At 43.5% G+C, this 21,944-nt stretch overlaps 1 protein-coding gene across 1 annotated transcript in view; it reads left to right on the plus strand.

The window, feature by feature from the left end:
• RAB3B (RAB3B, member RAS oncogene family) overlaps nt 1-21,944 on the plus strand; it is an 83,067-nt gene that overhangs the window by 31,555 nt on the left and 29,568 nt on the right. Inside the window, exon 3 of the mRNA XM_007978763.3 lies at nt 21,792-21,910. Coding sequence (XP_007976954.1) covers nt 21,792-21,910 — 119 coding nt within the window. The remainder of the gene's footprint in view (nt 1-21,791; nt 21,911-21,944) is intronic.

Genomic DNA, 21,944 nt, shown 5'->3' on the forward strand with positions numbered 1-21,944 from the left:
CCACACCCGACTAATTTTTTTTATAGAGACAGGGTCTCTCTTTTTTGCACAGGCTGTCTTGAACTCCTGGGCTCAAGTGATCCTCCTGCCCAGCCCTCCTAAAGTGATTAAAGGCATGAGCCACTGCACCTGGCCTCCTCCCCCATTTTCTATCAGCAAACTCCCATTTGACTTTAAAGACTCAGTTCAAGTATCATCTCTTCTGGGAAACCTTTGCTGACCCACCTCCCCACAACTCAGTGGTGGTTAAGGACCCTTTCCATACTAACCAGCTGTATTGCATGTGTCTGGAACTCACCTGTCTTCCTCCCAGACTGCATGCTTCCTGAGGGCAGGGGCCAGGTCTGATTCATGTCTACTGCTCCAGCACCAGGCACAGGGCCTTGCAAATAGTAAGGGTTTAACAAAGATTGGCAAAATGAAAGTCAGTGCTCCAGCTAAGGCTGTATACCTCTCAAAGTTGAAGCCATCTCTTCTCTCTGCACTTGCAGTGCCTGATCTCTCTCTTGTCCTCAGATCAAGTTTTGTGCCACCCCCACCCCTATCAGTTCTGCCCCTCAGTGGCTGGAAGGTCTGAGGCTCCTCTTGGGTTAGCCTCTCTAGAATAAGTATGCCACTTTCTTACCGGCTTTCCTCTCAGCACCACTGTGGACACCAGTCCAGTCCAATCATCTGATACATACGAGATCTCGTTTGATCACAAGAGGAGGTCTTGTCATCCTCATTATACACTTGAGGAAACTGAGGCCCAGAGGGTAAAGTGTTGTACTTTATTAGAGTTGATAAATGGGCTAAGTGGGCCCTGAATGCAGGCTTTTGGGACTCATTCCCTTGCCTGGGCTCTTCCCACTGGACTTCTGCATATAAAAAGTGAGACCTAACCTTAGTCAACAATCAAGTGCTGTACTAGAGCCATCCCAGGACATCCCAGCCTCCTCTGCCTCAGCTAGAACACGGGGAGGAAGAGATAAGGAAGGTAAGAGAGAAGAGAAAGGGAAGCTAGAGAAAATCGGTGGCAACTCTGAGGTTGGACCCTGTGTTCAGGCTGCCACGAGGTGCCATTTTGTGAGGAGAGAAAATGTCCTCTCAGGATACCGGCCTCCCCTGACCTGTGTGTTGCTGTGTCAACTGATTGAGCCCAAAGGCTAGCTTGGAAATTTACCACCAACGGAGGCTTAATTAGCCCTTTAATTTCCTTCCAGCGGAAGTTTGCTCAGGTGGTTCCCAGCCCTGCTTTCTTGGGCTCCTCCCTTCTCTCACTTTGCTACAGCTCTAGCTCACCAGGAATCTGAGGCCCATTCTGGGTGTTGACACCAGGGGGAAGAACAGCAGATTATTGAGGGCAAGCAGTAGACTAAATGAAGACGACTGTTTATACAGAGCTTTACAGTTTACCAAGGCACTGTCACAACACTTATCTTACTTTATCCTCCCAACAATACCAAGAAAAGGATATTATTATCCAACCGATTTTGCAGTTAACAGATCTGCAGCTCAGAAAGTCAAAGACAGCAACGGGTCCAAGGTCACATGCCAAGAAGTGACAAAGCTAGAATTTGCTTGACTCCAAAATTCATACTCTTTCTGCTGCCCTTCACACTACCTGTTCATTAAGTGCTTACAGTGTTTAATTAAATGACACATAAGTGCTGAAGGGACACTAAAATTAAGGGGAGGATCAGAATGAGGGTAATTTTAAGAGGCTTCTTGGAAGATGTGATGAGGACAGAAGTGGGTGCCAAGGTGCAGGGAATATTTTTAAAATATATTTTTGTCTTGTACCAATAGGGATTTAAAGTGGCAGAGAAAGATCGACAGAGTGAGGGCCTTCACCTTTTTTTCTTTCCTCTAGTTTGGTCCTGACTCTAGCCTAATTTTTCCTCCAGTTATGCTGCTACAGATTATCTCCCAGCAGTTCATTTGATCACTCAAAAACAAACAAAACCACTAAAAGAGTTTATATAGAGTTTACATAAAAAGCACTAGAAGATTTTATAGTCTGGTGGAAAGATAAGCACCTTGGCAATTCATATACACAGTTTCACAAGAGAGAGGATAGAAGAGAAGTTAGGAAGGCTGTGAAGTTTGACTATCTGGCTCAGATCTTTTACCAGCTGTATGGCTTCAGGCAAGGTGTTTAATCTCTGAATCTCATTACTTCATCTGTAAAATAAGTATGAAAATGGGACCTCGCTCAGAAAGTTGTTGTAAGAATTAGCACAGTGCCTGGCACAGCCCGTCTAAACAAATGGCAGCCAGTCATTATTTCTGCCTGTGGGTATTGGAGGAAATGCGAGTCATGCAGGAGGAAGCATTTGAGCTGAATTGGAAAGGTAATTAGCGACTGCTTTGGCAGGGAAGGGGAAAAGGCTGTTCCAGGCAGAGGGTACAGCATGAGCAAAGCACTGAGACTTAGAGGAACACAGTGTTTGGCACCTATGGAGTTTTCCAGATTGGTCAGAACCTGAGGAGAAAAGAATGGAGAGGGGCGGCAAGAGCTGAAGACAGTGAAATTGTTAGTTAGAAAACCAGGGATAAGTTTAGCATCCTAGCAGGCAGTATAACATAGGCGTTAAATTCCCAGCTCTGACATTTGCTAACTTGGGCAAGTACTTAACCTCCCTGTGCCTCAGTTTCTTTGTCTTACTCCAAAGAGCTGGTTGTGAAGATTGATGATGTAGTGCATGAAAAGTGCTTGTCACAGTGTTTGACACTTAGTAAGTACTTAATTCATGTTAACAATTATTATTATTTGATTATAATAATTATTACTATTTATCCTGACTCCTTAGAGCTAGAAGGGGCCCTAAAAAAGTAATCTAGTCTAATATCCCTATTTAAAGAGGAGAATCCAAGGCCTAGGGTGCACAGTATTCTTAAGCCCACAGAACGAGTTAGTGGTAGGATTAAACCGTACCCAGGCCTCCGGCCTCCCAGCCTCAGCTGTGTGGCTCCCTTGCCATTCACTGTCAGGCTGCCTCTGACAGGCTCCTCCTTGCTCCTCAGTTGCTTGTCCCCTGTCCCTTGTAAATAAATTTCAAGGCATTTGTTTTGTGGAGATGAGTGTTGATCCTATTTTTAGAATACTCTGCCACCTGTATGCAAATGATCCTCAGGGGACTTGTCTGCTATGGTGACTTGGGCCAACTCCTGAAAGAAAGCAGCTGTGAGACCAGAGGGAAAACACAGACCAGGGCAGGATGGGGATCCTGGACTCCTGATTTCTCTGTCTAGTTAAGTTTCTGAACTCCTCTTGCCTGCCCTGTATATGTTAACTCCTTGTGTCTCCATTTGGAAATGAGTTCAGAAGTAAGTCCCAAGGGTCAGGCACGGTGGCTCACACCTGTAATTCTAGCACTGTGGGAGGCTGGGGCTGGCAGATCACTTGAGGTCCAGAGTTTGAGACCAGCCTGGCCAACATGGTAAAACCCTGTCTCTACTGAAAACACAAACATTAGCTGGGTGTGGTAACATATGCCTGTAGTCCCAGCTACTCAGGAGGCTCAGGCAGAAGAATTGCTTGAACCCGGGAGGTAGAGGTTGCAGTGAGCCAAGATTGCACCACTGCATTCCAGCCTGGGCGACAGAGAGAGACTCTGTCTCAAAAAAAAAAAAAAAATAAGAGTAAGTCCTTGGGCCAGGTGCCAAGCCAACATTTTGGCTTTGGAATGTCATGTCAGAGGGTGCTGTGGAACCCAGGGCTGTGGACATTCAGATCAGCTATGGTGTTGGCTCAGCTTCTGGGGAAATATTTATTGCTTTCAGGAAAATAGAAGTAGTTGAGGAATTAGAGGGATAAAAATCACCTTAATATACAACCCAATGATTCTGCCCTGCAAAACTGGAGAGAACTGAAACTCATGAGATGACAAGACGGAGAAGGACGGCAAGGCCTCAAACTTCGCCCACAAAAGTCAACGTCCCCTGGCCTTTGGCAGAAGCAGCAGTGACCTGATCCTCAATGGCCTTACTATTTAGCACATACTAACTGAATGTCCTCTGGGTGATAGGCCCTATGTTGGGCACACTAAAGGCCTCAGTGGCTTTCTGTTCTCGTTAGGACGACATCCAAGCACCTTGACTTGGCATTCAAGACCTCCATGATCTAGCTACAGCCTCACTTCCTACTTCCTCTCCTGTCTACTATTTTAAGTATTATGTTTCCAAGAATCTAAGATGCTATCAATTATAAGATACATCCTTTTTAAAAGATGCTAAAATGTGAAAAAGTAGACATCTGAGAATCTATGAAATACGGTGTTTTACAGACTAGTGAAAATGGAACTGCTTGCTTTCTCCCCAGATGCTGTGCTGTTTCAGGCTTCTCTATTTTTTAAGCTATTTTATTATGGAAAATTTCAAACACACACTCAAGGAGGGAGAATAAGTAGTACATGAACTCCATCCTCCAGCTACAACAGTGATCAGCTCATGGTTGGTTCACATGCTTTTCCTATACTTCCTTCTCCCTGGACTAGTAATAACAGTAAGGATAGCAACTGCCAGTGCTTACTAAGGATCTAGTTTTTTTCTTAATTATACAAACTAATATATGCTTATTTAAAACATATTTTGAAGTCACAGCCAAGCATAAAGAAGAAAATGTTACTGACATTTGGGTTGGCTCCTTTCCAGTTTCTTTTCTATGAATTTTTAACACAGTTGAGGTCAGATTATATATTCAATTTTATTAAACTTGACATTATAACATAAGCATAGCTAACATTGTTAGAAAATCTTTATATATTTTTAATGACTTCATTGTACTTTATGCAAAAGACGAACCATATCCATTCATTCATTCATCCAGCAATATTTGTTGCACTTACCATGTGTCAGGCACTCAACAGTGGTAAAAGAGTGAGGCCCAATCTCTGGCCTCTCAAAGCTTAGTTTCCCCCCATTGTTTGACATTGAACTACTTTCCAATTTGAAGCTGTTACCAATAATGTTGCAGTGATTATCCCCATGTGTAAAACTTTTCCTGGGTTTCAGATGGTTTCCTTTAGACAGATTCTTTGTAGTGAAATTCCTATTTTACTTTACCTTTGTGAACATTGAATGTTATCTTAATTTTAGTTTAGCTAACTAAAAGTATCTCATAATTTCAATTGCATTTCTTTGATTATTTATTAAACAAATCATCTATATATTTATTAACCATTAGTTTTTTTGTTTGTTTGTTTTTGTTTGTTTGTTTTAAGATGGAGCCTTGCTCTGTCAGGCTGGAGTGCAGTGGCACAATCTTGGCTCACTGCAACCTCTGCCTCCCAGGTTCAAGTGATTCTCCTGCCTCAGCCTCCCAAGAAGCTGAGACTACAGGTGTGCACCACTGCACTCAGCTAATTTTTGTATTTTTAGTAGAGATGGGTTAGTATCTTGGTCAGGGTGGTCTTGAACTCCTGAACTCAGATGATCCACCTGCCTCGGCCTCCCAAAGTGCTGGGATTACAGGAGCGAGCCACTGTGCCTGGTCTACCATTAGTTTTTGTGAATTGTCTTTTGACAAGAGTCTTACTTTTATCACCTGCAATTTCTCAGCACGAGGCCTGACTCTCTTCATTTCCTTTTGCTTGCTGTGACCTGGGGATGTATTAAGTATAATCTTGTTTCATGCTTCTTTTTTTCCTCCTGGCTCTCTCCCACCTCACTTCTCTCCCCACATTTTCCTGTCTTGAAAGGGAGTTGGGTGAGTCACATAAAGGGTACAGCGGGTGGCATATGAAGTAAATTCCCCAGAGAGACTTCTCAGAATGCTGTGAATGGTGCTGATGTCAATTTGGAGGCAAAAAGAGTGATGAGGAAATGAATTGGCAACTCTGATGCTAAATTTGTCCATGCCAAAGCACTGGGGTATTATGAATGATGGTTCATTCTGCAGGCATCTTTAGAATACTGCTATATGCCCAGATATGCGTGGGGTACTCATAAGGGCTTAATAGCTGGAGAAGACACAAATGAAATAGGTCATGATTAATAGTCAACCATCTACATGTTGGACAGTTTCAGACTAAGTGGAGGTGCCCAGCCGACAGTTGGAAATTTCCATCTGAAACTCGAAAGTGAGGGCCCAGGGAAGGATAAGGAGCCAGTGTAGGAGACACAGCAGGAGCCGGCAGAGCTGAAGGGAGAGAACAGGGGAAGAGAGACTTCACAGAAGCTGAGGAAAGAGGGAGTTTCCAGAAAAGGGGTGTGTTTGGGGGTGATGTCATGTTTTTAATTTATTGCAACGCAGAGATTATGTTATCCATCCATCTTTTATTTTCATTTTTCATTTTTATCTTCTTTTTTCTTCATTTGTTCATTCCTTTATTTGTTTATTCATTCCTTTGTTCATTCAGTATTTTTTTTTTTTTTTGAGACGGAGTCTTGCTGTGTCGCCCAGGCTGGAGTGCAGTGGTGCGATCTCCGCTCACTGCAAGCTCCACCGTCTCCTGGGTTCACGCCATTCTCCTGCCTCAGCCTTGCTAGAAGCTGGGACTACAGGCGCCTGCCACCACGCCTGGCTAATTTTTTTGTATTTTTAGTAGAGACGGGGTTTCACCATGTTCACCAGGATGGTCTCGATCTCCTGACCTCATGATCCGGCCGCCTCGGCCTCCCAAAGCGTCATTCAGTATTTTTGGAGTACCTTCCAGGTGCCAAGTATTGCTGTAGACACTGAGGGTACAGAAACAACAAGACACAGCCCCTCCTCCATAGTCTAAATGAGAGATGTAGGTGAGAGGAGAAGCAAATTCCTGATATAGGTGCTATGATCCATTCATTAAAAAATATTTATCGAATACCTAAGATATGCCACATACATTGAGGAACAATGCAAGGAAGCCCTATGACCTTCAGCTAATCCACTTGAAGTAAAAAGTAATGCCTATATCTTAGTGGAAATCATGGAAATCAATAGCCATATCCATGAGAATTTTTGAGTTTAGAGTATTTGAGGGTTTTGTGTGAGAGACCAATGCCAAAAATAAGAATACAGGGCATTCATCTTTCTGGGGTCCTGTTTTCTATCTGTAAAATGGGTGTGTACACCTCTCATAGGATTCATCACATGTGTCTAACTTCCCTACTAGACTGTGAGTGTTCTGAGGGTAGGGATCACATATGGCACAGGCTAAGATCAGTGAATATATGTGGAATTAATTACTCCCATAAGGGCTTTCTATCTTTAAGGGTCTGTGCTCTGCTGTCACTAAAATAAAGGTTCAAGTACATTCTGTGGAAGACTGGAAGCAATGGTGATGAATTTAGACACGGTCCTGAAGGACTTCCCAAAAAAGGTGCACTTGACCTGGACCTCAAAGGTTAGATAGGATTACAGAGGGCAGGGAGGCACATTAGAATCCCTAGTCCTGGATTCCAGTGACTTCTTTTCTACCGCCTGCCCTCGAGGACCTAACCAGTTGCTACCTATATGTTCTTGGACTCCAATTTACTTATTTTTTTGAGACATGGTCTTGCTCTGTCACCCAGGCTGGAGTGCAGTGGCATGTCCATGGCTCACTGCAGCGTCCATCTCCTAGGCTCAAGTGATTCTCCCATCTCAGGCTCCCAAGTAGCTAAGGGACCATAGGCGTAGGCCACCACACCCAGCTAATTTTTTTATTTTTTGTAGAAACACAAGTCTCACTTTGTCACCCAGGCTGGTCTCCAACTCCAGGGCTCAAGCAATTCCCCCACCTCAGCTGGGATTACAGGTATGAATGACTGCACCTGGCTGACTCCAGTTTTATTACCTGTAAATCAGTAGTGACAGTGATACATGGTGGGCTAGAAAGTGCACTGGATGTGGAGTCAGAATATTTGAATTTGAGTCCTAGTTGAGCCTAAAAATAAGTAGCTATGTGGCCTTGGGAAAGTCAGTGAGTGTCTAGGTCTCAGTTTTTCTATCTGTAAAAGAAAGGAGTCAGACTGGATGAACTCTAAGATTGATTTCTTTTGGTTCTAAAATGTCTGCATTGGGGACAAGGGCTGCAAAACTGCCCATTGGGTACTATGCTCATTACCTGGGTAATGGGATCAGTCATACCCCAAACCTCAGCATCATGCAGTATACCCATGTAACAAACCTATACATGTACCTCCTGAACCTAAAACAAAAGTTGAAATTGTTAAAAAAAAAAAAAAAAAAAAGAAGTCTGCATCACAGATTCATTGTCAGGCTCCCGTGAGATGATGTGATAAAAGTACTTGTAAACTGTAGGGTGCTTTATAATGTGGTCTATATGGCTGAGGACAGATAGGTATAATATTAAGCTAGCTCCAAAGGACCATTTTTACCACTTTCAGTCCTCTGTGTCTCCCAAGCTCCATTGAACTGCTCTCTTCTTCCTAAAGAGCTCTCCCCTTCTAGTTTCCTTCCATTCCCCTGGGACATAATGTCTCAGCTCCCAGATGCTGCAGAAAAACAAAGTGCTTGGAGCTGAGCAGCTGTGGGTTGGAGGATAGGGCATGGGGGAAAGCTAACTTGAAAGCGCTCATTACCTGCCTCCCTGGTGCTCATCATCCCCACCCCCTAATCTTGCCTGGATTGAAGATGGGGAGAGAGAGGAGTATGGCTGGAGGAATGGGCAGGCAACAGGGCACGATTCAGGGATGAAGACCCCAGAGATAACCTCTTAACCTTTGTGTGACCTCTCAAGTTGTCACTGCTCTGGGCCTCCCTCTCTTTGTCTACGACATGGAATGTGCCCAGAAAAAGGAGGTGGTATATATGAGCTCACAGACCCTATTCCAACCAATCCTGAAGTTCTAAATGAGTTTTCCCTTCTCAGCACAGTCAGCCCTTGAGTTTCATTTGCTAGCATCCTTGTAAGTGCCTACTATGTGGCAGGTGCTATGGTTGAGGGCCTGAGATTTAGCTAAATATGACTTGATCTTAGGGTGCTCATAGCCTGAAAGAGGAGACAGAAAAACAAACCGGTAACTATAACAAATGTGATGTGTGCAGTGATATTGATAGCAGCAGGAGGCAGACAAATGCCTAGGCAGATAGGGACAGGTCCCCAGTGAAACCCCACCTTTAAGCCCAAAACATCCTGGACTGCTGCTGGTTTTGGATGAAACCCTTGACCCAGAGTGAGAACTTCTGTTCCTGTTTGCCCACCCTTTCCTGGTTGGTTCTTTCTGAATAATGCGTTTTAACCAATTGAATGTTGCCTTTTCCAATACTACCCACAGCCCACCCCTACCCTGTCCTGTGCCTAAAAAAACCCCAGACTCAGCCACACTGGGGGAGATGACTTGACTTTGGGTGAAAGACCCCACCCTCCTGATCCCTCTCTACTGAGAGCTGTTTCATTGCTTAATAAAATTCTCCACCCTTATCACCCTACAGTTGTCAATGTGACCTCATTCTTCTTGGATGTGGGACAAGGGCTTGGGACCCACCAAATGTGGGTACCCAAAAGGCTGTGGCACTGTGGCCTCCTGCCCTCCATCGGTGGAAGGCAGCCACCCCATGTGACAGAAGCAGTGGTGGGGCCAAGCGAGTCCTGGAGCTGTGGGCTAGAGTAGGGCAAGGAGCTGACTGAGCCGTTAGCATGCCACTGTCTGTTGGGCTGCTGATGGTGGGGCTGAAAGAGCTAATTAGCACACTATAACACCCCTCTGGGGCTTTGAGGTTGCAGGCACCCCTGCCTGGGCACTGCCACCTTCCCCTTGGGGTGACATGCCTGGTCAAGCCACAAGCCCCTCACAGAGCCTGCTGTCATGTCAGCACTCGGAACGACTGGCTGGACCCTGCACTTGCTCACTCACACATCCCCTCCTGCCAGGGACTGAATGTGCAGTTGGAGTGGCCACGGGAGTTGTGCTGGAGGCTTGCCCTCAGGTGCATCCGAGAGGGCCTGAGTCAATGGGGTGTCTCCTTCTGTGAGCCTGGCAAAGGGGCTGAGAAAAATCCTGTTCCAGTGTAATGGCAAACATTTAAAGGGCAGGGGAGGAATTTGTGGGGGAAGAAGGTTAGGGAAAACTTCAGAGGATGTGACCTTTGAATATGTTTGTGAATTATATAAGGCAAGGGCATTCCAGGCAAAGATCAGCATATGCAAAGGCCCAGGGGTGTAAGGGAGCTGGGAAACCACAAGTAGTTAAGGCAAAAACCAGAGCTCGTTGTTTCAGTCTAGGAATGACAGGAAAGGAACTAGCAGGGACGCCTGAGCTAGATCCTGAAGGGTCTGTATCTATTGAGAAGCTTGGACTCCATCTTGTAGGCTTTGGGAGGCCAGCAGATGGAGATGGGTAGGTTTGGATTTTTCAGAAGGACCATTTGACATTCTATGTGCTCTATCCAAATTGTTACAGACACCCCCATACCTTTATCCTTTCAACAAATATTTATTGGAACACTCTGGCCCTATGTTCCAGGTGCTGTGGCATGCACTGGAGATGCAATAGTAAGCAAAACCAGACATCCTGTTCTTGTGGCACTGGTAGTTTGGCAAGGGAGACAGACCTTAATCAAATAATTACACAAATAAATACAAAATTACAGTGGGAGTGAGTGGTACAAAGGAGAAGCTCATGGTGCCAGGAAAGCATATAATTGGAGCATGTGACTTTTCCAGGATGGTCAGCTTCTCTGCTGAGCTGAGCTCTGAAGAGAGAGCATTACCTCAGGGAAGGGCACTAGGAAGGTTCTCCAGGAATGGGCCTCTCCTGCTTCAGAACCCCCACCCAATACATGTTTACCTCCTATGATAACAGACACTGTAGACTTTAAGCAAGTACCGGCTTGTTCATCTGTTTATCTTCAGGACCTAACCAATGCTTGGCACAGAATCAGCACCAAGTGAAGATTTGAAAAAATGGAAAAGAGAAGTGCCTTTAGGCACTTTAAATAGTTGAAGGTAGCAGCACTGTCACCCCCACTCCCTCCCCAGGGCTAAACATCTTCCTTCAGCTGGTTTCAACTTCCCTTCACTATTCTCTGGCTGTTCTGCTAATAGTCAAGGCCCCCGTGACAAGAGATTTAAATCAGTGAAGTAGCTTTGTGAAAGAGGATGGTCTGTTGGGAGACAGAAGACCTGGTTTTATTTAAGCCCCCTTTCATGATTTCCTGTCATTCACCTCTTCAAGCCTAAGTTGCCATTTTTGTAGAATAGAGATAATGGTCCTTATCTCACAGGGTTTCTCAGGGAATAAACTGAGATAAGAAGAAGAAAACATTGTAAACTCTAAGAGTTAAGGAAGTGTAAAGATTTGAATATTTGGAGGGCTGCCACATGAGTAAAGAATTAGATTTATCCTTTGTGTCTCCAGAGAACAGTATTAAATCAGTGGATAGAAATTACTGTATGTAGATTTCAGCTCAACAAAAGGAATAAATGTTCTGGTAATCAGAACTGTCCATCAGTGGAATGGCTGCTTTGTGAGGTGGTGGGTGTCCAAGTTGGAAGCACTCAATACAAGCATGTTGTGGAAGGAATTCCTATTTTGAGTGAGAGGATGGATTGAATGACTTCTAAGATTTCCTTTTAACTCTAGAATCGAAAAATCTGATGGTCAAGACAAGCAGAGAAGCTGGCAGAGGGTATATTGTAGCAGAGAGTAGCATGAGCAGAGATGTAGAGCAGAAATGAATGTAGCATGTGTGACGACTATGAGGAAAACTTTACAAAGAAATGAAGAGTGGGCCGGGCGCGGTGGCTCACGCTAGTAATCCCAGCACTTTGGGAGGCGGAGGCGGGCAGATCACGAGGTCAGGAAATCAAGACCATCCTGGCTAATATGGTGAAACCCCCTCTCTACTAAAAATACAAAAAATTAGCCGGGTGTGGTGGCAGGCACCTGTAGTCCCAGCTACTCGGGAGGCTGAGGCAGGAGAATGGCGTGAACCCAGGAGGCGGAGCTTGCAGTGAGCCCAGATCACGCCACTGCACTCCAGCCTGGGCGACAGAGTAAGACTCCTCCTCAAAAAAAAAAAAAGAAAAAAAAAAAAAAAAGAAATGGAGAGTGTATGTTGGATCACATGTGATTTCATTTAAGCTTTCCAGGTGATTTCCAATCTTACGCTCTGGTGGAGGGGAGATGATTGGTCCCTGGAAGCCTTAGACATGGTTAGAGGGCCTCCTGTATTGGGAGGCTGGAGAGGATCTTGGGGGCTGAAGAGGATCAAGAGTACAAATCAGGTTGGACTTTAGGCTGTGTTGAAAATGCACAGGCTTTGGTCAAAAGACAGAATTTGAATTTTTTTTTTTTTTTTTTTGAGGCAAGGTCCCACTCTGTCGCTCAGGCTGATATGCAGTGTGCAATCTCAGCTCACTGCAACTTCTACCTCCTGGGCTCAAGTGTCCTCCCACATTAGCCTCCCAAGTAGCTGGGACTACAGAACAGGAGGATGCCACCATGCCCAGCTAATGTTTGTATTTTTTGAAGAGACAAGGTTTCACCATATTGCCCAGGCTGGTCTTGAATTCCTGAGCTCAAATGATCCGTCTGCCTCGGCCTCCCAAAGTGCTGGGATTACTGGCATAAGCTGCCGTGCCTGGCCAGAATTTGGATTCTGTCTGCCTCCTTATTGTTTGTGACCCTAGCAATTTACTTAACCTCCATGAGCCTCAGTTAATTCATATATCAAATGGGGACTCAAACTTGTCCTCCTTCAAGCTGATGTAACAATTAAGAGAAATAATGTAAACGGCATCCTGGAAACAGCACAGGCTTTGGAATCAGACAGACCAGGTTTGAATCTCAGTCTGAAATGAACTGACTGCAAGATCTTAGGCAAGTTATTTAAAACTTTACCTCATCTGTAAATAGAGATAGTAGTATTTCAGAAGGGTGTTTTGAAAATCAAATAAAATAAGAAAGGTGCCTCCTAACATGTGCCTGGCATGTAGTAATGCCCAACTAACAGTGTTATTTTGTTACCACAAATAATGTAATGGGTCTCATATATAAAGCACTTACCAAAGTGCTCAGAACATAGTGGGTGTTCAGTTAACATTAGTCCCTTTCTCTCTTGCCCACGTGTCTGTCTGCCACACTGACTGGGCTATGGGAGACCAGAGCAGTGGTGCTCACTCTCATGTCTGTTCTCTGGCATAATCCTCTGCCCGTATGAAGAGCTCAATGAATGTCTGTTGTGTAGAAGTGAATTGATTTCTCTTGATGACATGGTCTCCTTCCTCAAGTAGCCAGTGAGTCATTCCTCTTTCATTCTCCTCCTTCCCATCTCCTCTGTGGTTCTATTTCTGACTCTCGTCAGTGGGAGGAGAATCAATGTTCGTCAATGTGATTTTTAAAAATAAAAGGGAAAGATTCAGGAGTGATTCTCTGGGCTGCTTTCCATAGAGCACAGGATAGTGAGAGCTGGAGTGTTGTGTTCCCAGCCTTGCTTTTCTTTAAGTGAAATAAAAGTGTCAACAATATCAACAGTAATAACAGCACTTACTATGGGCTTTATTGAGCACCTACCATGCGGCCAGTGCTCTGCTAGGCTCTACCCCTACGTTATCTGTCATTCTCACACAATCACTTCAAAGTATAATATTATTATCACCACCTTAGTTGAGGAAACTAAGGCTCAATTATTTAAAATATTAATTTAAAAATTAAATAATAAATACTTCTATGTTTGGATACCTATTATAAGCCAGACACTTAAAAAACATATTACTATGAAAACTCTACCAAATAGGCATTTTTATTTCCATTCCAGATGTGAGGAAACTGAGCCTCAGAGAGAGAAAATAACCAACCAGTCCAAAATCACATTGCTGATAAATGGCAGAGCTGGGAGTTAGGTCAAGGCCTGCTCAACTCTTAAGTTCACCCATTCTCTTTCTATCAGGCCATGTTGCTACTCTTTAAGGGAAACATTATACTGATGCTCTGGCTGGAGGCAGCCCTGGGCAGGTTTGAATGGAATGGGAAATGACTCATATAGCATGAGACCCATCCACTCTAGCAGGGCAGACCCTGGGAAGCTGGCCCTGCTGCTGGAACTGTCTTTGGAAGTACAAAAACAATAACTGGTGACTGTGTGGTATTTACTACACACCAGGAACTGTTCTAAGCATTTCACATATAATAACATTATTAATCCTCACAAAACTCTGAGGTAGGTACAGACATACCTCAGATATGTTGCAGGTTCAGTTCCAGATCACCACAATAAAGTAAATATTGCACTAAAGCAAGTAACATGAATTTTTTGTTTCCCAGTATGTATAAAAGCCATGTTTATACTATAGTAGCCTATTAAGTGTGTAGTAACATTATGCCTAAAACAATTTACATATGTTAATTTAAAAATACTTTAGGCCAGATGTGGTGGCTCATGCCTATAATCCTAACACTTTGGTAGGCTGAGGTGGGAGGATCACTGGAGCACAGGAGGTTGAGGCTGCAGTGAGCTCTGATCCCGCCACTGCACTCCAGCCTGGGCAACAGAGTGAGACCCTGTTTCAAACAAACCAACAAAATACTTTATTGCTAAAAGATGCTAACAGTCATCTGAGCCTTCAGTGAGTGTTAATCTTTTTGCTGGTGGAGGGTCTTGCCTTGATGTTCATGGGTGCTGACTGATCAGGTTGGTGGTTGCTGAAGACTGGGGTGACTGTGACAATTTCTGAAAATAGGACAACAGTGAAGTTTGCTGCATCGATTGATTCTTCTTTTCATGAAAAATTTCTTTGTTGCACGGTGATGCTGTTTGATAGCATTTTACCCATAGTAGAACTTTTTAAAAAATTTGAATCAGTCCTCTCAAACCTTGCTACCGCTTTATCCAACTATGTATATGTCATATTCTAAATCCTTTGTTGTCATTTCAAGGATATTCGCAGCATCTTCACCAGAGTAGACTCCATCTCAAGAAACTATTTTCTTTGCTCATCTGTAAGAAGCGACTGCATCCATTCAAGTTTTATCGTGAGATTGCAGCAATTCAGTTACATCTTCAGGTCCCACTTCTAATCCTAGTTCTCCTGCTATTTCCACAAGATCTTAGATCTGCAATTACTTCATCCGCTGACGTCTTGAACCCCACAAAGTCATCCATAACTCCGAAGTTTGGAATCAATTTATTTCAAACTGTTATTAATGTTGATATTTTTATCTCCTCCCATGAATCACAAATATTCTTAATGGTAGAATGGTGAATTATTTCCAGAAGGTTTTCAATTTACTTTGCCCAGGTCCAAATAAGCTTTGAAAGTCAAAATTACTCCTTGATCCATGGGCTGCAGAATGGATGTTGTGTTAGCAGGCATGAAGACATTAATCTCCTTGTATATTTCCATCAGAGATCTTGGGTGACCAGGCACATTGTCAATAAGCAGGAATATTATGAAAGGAATATTTTTTCCTGAGAGTAGGTTTCAACAATGGGCTTAAATTATTCAGTAAACCATATTGTAAACAGATGTGCTGTCATCCAGGCTTAGTTGTTCGATTTCCAGAGCACAGGCAGGGTAGATTTAGCATAATTTTGAAGGGCCCTTGGATTTTCAGAATGGTCAATTAGCATTGACTTCAAGTTAAAGTCACCAGCTGCATTAACCCCTAACGAGAGAGGCAGCCTGTTCTTTAAACTTTGAAGCCAGGCATTGACTTCTCTCTAGCTATGAAAGTTCTAGATGGCATTTTCTTCCAATGCTATTTTGTCTACATTGAAAATCACTTATTTAATGTTGCCACCCTCGTCAGTGATCTTAGCAGGTGTTCTGGATAACCTTGCTGCAGCTTCTACCTCAGCACTTGCTGCTTCACCTTGCACTTTTAGGTTATGAAAATAGCTTATTTCCTTAAACCTCATGAACCAACCACCACTAGCTTCAGACTTTTCTTCTGCAGTTCCCTCACCTCTCTCAGCCTTCATAGAATTGAAGAGAGTTAAGGCCTTGCTCTGAATTAGGCTTTGGCTTAAGGAAAGATTGTGACTGGTTTGATCTTCTATCCAGAGACCACTAAAACTTTCTACATATTGCCAATAAGGTTGTTTTGCTTTCTTATCACTTATGTGTTCGCAAGAGTAGCATTTTTAATTTCCTTCAATAAATTTACATTTGCATTTACAATTTGGCTAACGTTTGGTACAAGAGGCCTAGCTTTCAGCCCATCTCAGTTCTTGGCATGCCTTCCTCACTAAGCTTAACTATTTCTAGCTTTTGATTTAAAGCAAGAGATGTGTAACTCATCCTTTCACTTGAACACTTAGAGGTCATTGTGGTGGTATTATTATTATTATTTTGAGATGGAGTCTTGCTCTGTCACCGAGGCTGGAGTGCAGTGGTGTGATCTTGACTCACTGCAGCCTCTGCCTCCTGGGTTCGAGTGATTCTCCTGCCTCAGCCTCCTGAGTAACTGGGATTACAGGCATCTGCCACCATGCCTGACTAATTTTTGTATCTTTATTAGAGACAGGATTTCGCCATGTTGGCCAGGCTGGTCTCAACCTCCTGACCTCAAGTGGTCCACCTGCCTTGGCCTCCCAAAAATGCTATGATCACAGGCGTGAGTCTCCACGCCCGGCCCATTGTAGGGTTATTAATTGGCCTAATTTTAATACTGTTGTGTCTCAAGGCATAGGGAGTCCTGAAGAGAGGGAGAGAGATGAAGGAATGGCTGGCTGGTGGAGCATTCAGAACACACACAACATTAAGTTCACTGCCTTAATATGGGTGTGGTTCATGGCACCCCAAAGCAATTACAATAGTAACATCAAAGATCACTGATCACAGATAAACATGACAGATAGAATAATAATGAAAAGACTTGAAATATTGTTAGAAATACCAAAATGTGACACAGACATGAAGTGAGCACATACTGTTGGAAAAATAGCTCTGATAGACCTGCTTGAGATAGGGTCACTGCAAACATTCAATTTGTAAAAAATGCAATATCTGCAAAGTGTAATAAGTCGAAGTGCAATAAAATGAAGTATTGTTATTATTCCCACTTCATAGATGAAGAAACTAAGGCTCCAATAGGTAAGTTGCCCAAAGAGACGATTACACAAAAGCATGAATATCAGGAGACATTTTAGAAGCCATTTTAGAGGCTGTGTACTAAAGTCACATAGTGAGTAAGTGGTAGAATCAGGATTCACACCCAGAAGCCTAACTCCAAAGATCATGGTCTTAACCTCAAGACTATATGGCCTTTTTGTTTAACAAACAGTGGTTGAATTGCTACTGTGTGCGCAGCCCTGTGCTACATACTGGTAGTACAGAGATAAAACTGACTCCATGCCCAAACTCATTTATATGGTATATACCAGAATTTCTAATTAGTTGGGATTCAGTTGAGTGACAAGACTCTTCTTTTGGAGAGCTTGGGCACAGGGCTAGGCTTCAGGCAGAGATGGAAGACTAGACATTCTCACAGAATAACAGGGCATAGTGTAGGTAGACTGAGGAGAGTTGAGGCCTGATGGCAGTGCAGGCACTCAGAAATCCTGCCTGGGCCTCTAGACCAGGAAGAGTGGCTTAATTCCAAATCCTGCAGGACAGGATTTAGGGACTGAACCTACAGATCAGTGGGCGGTCTCTTCTTTGGAGTTGGCTCTGAGGAGCTCAGGAAGCAGAGGCAAGGGCATGGGAGGAGTGGATCAAATACTGCTTTGATGTTTCTTAATTACAAACACACAGAGCTTTGATGTGGATATGGCAGATATCTCTCAATAATGTCTAAGATTTCCAGTGTTAAATGTTCACTCACTCATTTATTCATTCACTCACTTATCCATTAATCTATTCATTTATCCTCCCACTCACTCATGAGCTGGAGAAAATATCTTCCAGAACTCATAGGGAGAACTGCTGTATGTGTTCAGAAGGAATACTTTGATAAGCTGAGTAAGATGGAGAGTAAGATGCTCAAAGACCTTGCTCAATGAAAAGGAGATGGTGATTTGTATGCTCTCCAAGGAGGGTGAGTATGTTAGATGCAGGTTTTGTTTTATGGAGTAAGGTTATGCCAGTCTGGGCCAGAGCTGAATTGCTGAGGACATGGAGAAGCCAAGACCTGACAGAAACAACTGCTATCTTTGTTTTTCTTCTCTTCATCTAATCTATCACCATTCCCTGTCATTTTACCTCTTAAATATCTCAATGAATCTGTTCTTACTCTATGCCTGTTGTTACCATTCTAGCTCAAATTCTTATTTAGTCTGACCTGTACTACTGCAAAGATGTTCTAACCAGCCTTCCTGCCTCCTGTCTTTTCTCCTTCCAGTCCATCCTCTACACCATTGTTAGAGTGATCTTTCTAAATCTCAGATCTAATTATGTTAATCCCTTGGCTCAAAATCTTTGATCTTAAAAGATAAAGTCCATAACCCATAGCATAGTATTCAGACCTCTTTCTAGCTTCATCACCTACCTATGTCCCATCTCCCACCATTCCTTAAGTTCTTCAGGAGTACTCACTGTCAAAAACTCTCCCATCTGCCAAAATACCACTCCTTTACTTTTCTGCTTGGAAAACTCTTCTTTAGAAAAGTTGTTCTCCTTATATTGCCAAATAAGCACATTTTCATGTGATGCTCCCGGGCTTGGTACAGATTCCACCCATGGGGATCGTTATGCCTTCTACCATATAGTCCCAGTTTTCCTCCTGAGCATATGATAGTATGGCACTTGCTTACCCCTTGAAAGTTGGGTGTGGGTTTATGACTTTCTTTGGCCAATGAAATAGGAAAAGTGGAAGTTTTTAGAGCCAATACATGACTCACATACTTTCTTCCCCTCTGGTAGTTGCTCTGTCAGTCTTTATCCTGGAATAAAGATGACTAAAAGCAGAGCACCCAGCCAATCCTTAATGGATATGTAATAATAATAAAAAATAAAACCTTGTTGTTTAAGCTACTGAGATTTGGGATTGCTTGTTCCTGAAGAACCCAGCCTATCCTAACGGATATATTATCTCCTCTTTGACATCTTCCATGACTACCCCAAACCACCATGTTTCTACTTTACCTGAACTTGTGTGACTCATTTTTTTTTCTTTTGAGACAGTCTCGCTCTTTCACCCAGGCTGGAGTGCAGTGATGCCATCTGAGCTCCCTGCAACCTCTGCCTCCCGGGTTCAAGTGATTCTCCTGGCTCAGCCTCCCAAGTAGCTGGGATTACAGGTGCACACCACCAAGGCTGGCTAACTTTTGTATTTTTAATAGAGACGGGATTTCACCATGTTGGCCAGGCTGGCCTCAAACTCCTGACCTCAAGTGATCTACCTACCTTGGCCTCCCAGAGTGCTGGGATTACAGGCGTGAGCCACCATGCCCAGCTAACTCATTTTTTTAAATATCTGGTGCTGATGACATATTACCTCATATTGCTAATTATCAATTCGCTGTTATATCTTAGCTACCTTCACAACTCTATTGAGGCTTCCTGAGGGTAGGTGTGGTGGTTGTTCCATGTTATTATCACACTAAGTATAGTTCATGGCTAAGGCAATATTTTGTAATGGGTGCAGGAGAGAGACAGATTAGTTCTGAATGAATCTTAGTTTCCTCACCTGTAAGATGAGAGTAACAGCATATATTCTCCAGGGTTTTCCAACATTTGTGTATAACAGGTGCAACCTATATAAAAATAATGGCATACTGAAATTATTTTTCTCATTATTTATTTTTATTATAACTATAGATGGCATTCAGAAGATGCTTGCGAATAAAGCAATCTTTCATTGATGGAGATATGGTGGTACCTGCATTAGACATGGAATCAGAAGTCCTGGATTTGACTGGGCACGATGGCTCATGCCTGTAATCCCAGCACTTTGGGAAGTTGAGGCAGGAGGATCACTTGAGTTCAGGTGTTCCAGACCAGCCTGGACTACATAGTGAGACCTCGTCTCTACAAAAGTAAAAAAAAATTAGCCAGGCAGGGTGGCACGTGTATTGTGGTCCTAGCTACTTGAGAGGCTGAGGTGGGAGGATCACTTGAGCTTGGGAATTTGAGGCTGCAGTGAGCTGTGATCATGCACTCAGGACTGGATGACAGAGTGATACCCTATCTCAAAACAAAAAAACGCTGGGTACAGTGGCAAGCGCCTGTAGTCCTAGCTATTCGGCAGGCTGAGGTGGGAGGATCACTTGAGCCTAGGAGTTCAAGGCTGTGGTGAGCTGTGATGATTGTGCCCCTGCTCTCTAGCCTGAGTGACAGAGTGAGACCCTGTCTCTTTAAAAAAAAAAAAAAAAAAAAAGTCCCAGATTTAAGGCCTAGCTTTTTGTCACCAGCTTTGTGACCTTGACCTTGGGAAAGTCACTTGCCCTTTCTGCATTTTTTGCATTCTCAACTATAAAACGTAAATAATAATGACACCTACCTCACTGGAATCTCATAGAATTTAAAGGAGATAATATATGAGGACATGTTTTATACATGCTTACCATCACACATTGTAAAACTGTAATGATACAGAGAAGATTGGCTGATCCCTCACATGAGGACTGTGTGGAAAATTTGGAAGCATCCCAGTTTGCTGTTGGTCTTGTCTTTGTTGCTTGCTTATGTGTTTGTCTTTCCAACTAGACTATGAACTACTTGTGATTAAGAATTGTCTTAAAGTCATTTTTTGAAAAACTGTTTATTTCTTCTTATACAAGAGTAATACATGCTCATCGTAGAGATAAGAAAAATACATGAAGAAGTCTGGGCACAGTGGTTCACACCTGTAATCCTAGCACTTTGGGAGGCTGAGGTGGGTGGCTTGCTTGAGCTCCAGAGTTTGAGACCAGCCTGGGCAACATGGTATAATGTCGTCTGTACTAAAAATACAAAAAATAGCCGGGTATGGTGGTGTGCTACTCAGGAGGCTGAGGTGGGAGGATCGCTTGAGCCCAGGGGTTGGAGGTTGCAGTGAGCCAAGATTGCTCCACTGCATTCCAGCCTGGGTCACAGAGTGAGACCTTGTCTCAAAAAAAAAAAAAAAAATTACATGAAGGCCGGGCACGGTGGCTCAAACCTGTAATCCCAGCACTTTGGGAGGCCGAGACGGGCGGATCACGAGGTCAGGAGATCGAGACCATCCTGGCTAACACGGTGAAACCCCGTCTCTACTAAAAAAAAAAAACAAAAAACTAGCCGGGTGAGGTGGCGGGCGCCTGTAGTCCCAGCTACTCGGGAGGCTGAGGCAGGAGAATGGCGTAAACCCGGGAGGCGGAGCTTGCAGTGAGCTGAGATCCGGCCACTGCACTCCAACCTGGGTGACAGAGCGAGACTCCGTCTCAAAAAAAAAGAAAAAAAAAAAAAACTTTTTATGTAATAATTACACACTCAACGTTTCTTCTGTGACTTGTTCATGCCTCTTGTCCACTTTTCCATTAGGATTTTAATTATTCTTATTAAATTCTATGAGATTTTAAAAATCATTTTATTCTAGTCAACAAGCACAATACAAGACACATAATAGATGCTCCTTAAATATGCCTTGGGTTGGTCATGGTGGCTCACCCCTGTAATCCCAGCACTTTGGGAGGCCAAGGCAGGTGGATCACATGAGGTTGGGAGTTCGAGACCTGCCTGACCAACATGGAGAAACCCCGTCTCTACTAAAAATACAAAATTAGCTGGTCATGGTGGTGCATGCCTGTAATCCCAGCTACTTGGGAGGCTGAGGCAGGAGAATCGCTTGAACCTAGGAGGCAGAGGTTGCAGTGAGCTGAGATCGCACCATTGCACTCCAGCCTGGGCAACAAGAGCGAAACTCCGTCTCAAAAAAAAAAAAAAAAAAAAAATTGCCTTGGGTTATTAGTTAATTGTCTTGGGGACTTTTTAGGAACCAAAGCAGACTTTCTAAGAGATTGCTTCTTTTCTTTTCCTGCCCAGGACACAGCTGGGCAGGAGCGGTACCGGACCATCACGACAGCCTATTACCGTGGGGCCATGGGCTTCATTCTGATGTATGACATCACCAATGAAGAGTCCTTCAATGCTGTTCAAGACTGGTATGAGACTCATATTCATTCATTAAGTTAGCAA

The sequence above is a fragment of the Chlorocebus sabaeus genome, chromosome 20 (assembly GCF_047675955.1).
Source record: "Chlorocebus sabaeus isolate Y175 chromosome 20, mChlSab1.0.hap1, whole genome shotgun sequence".
Lineage (NCBI taxonomy): Eukaryota > Metazoa > Chordata > Mammalia > Primates > Cercopithecidae > Chlorocebus > Chlorocebus sabaeus.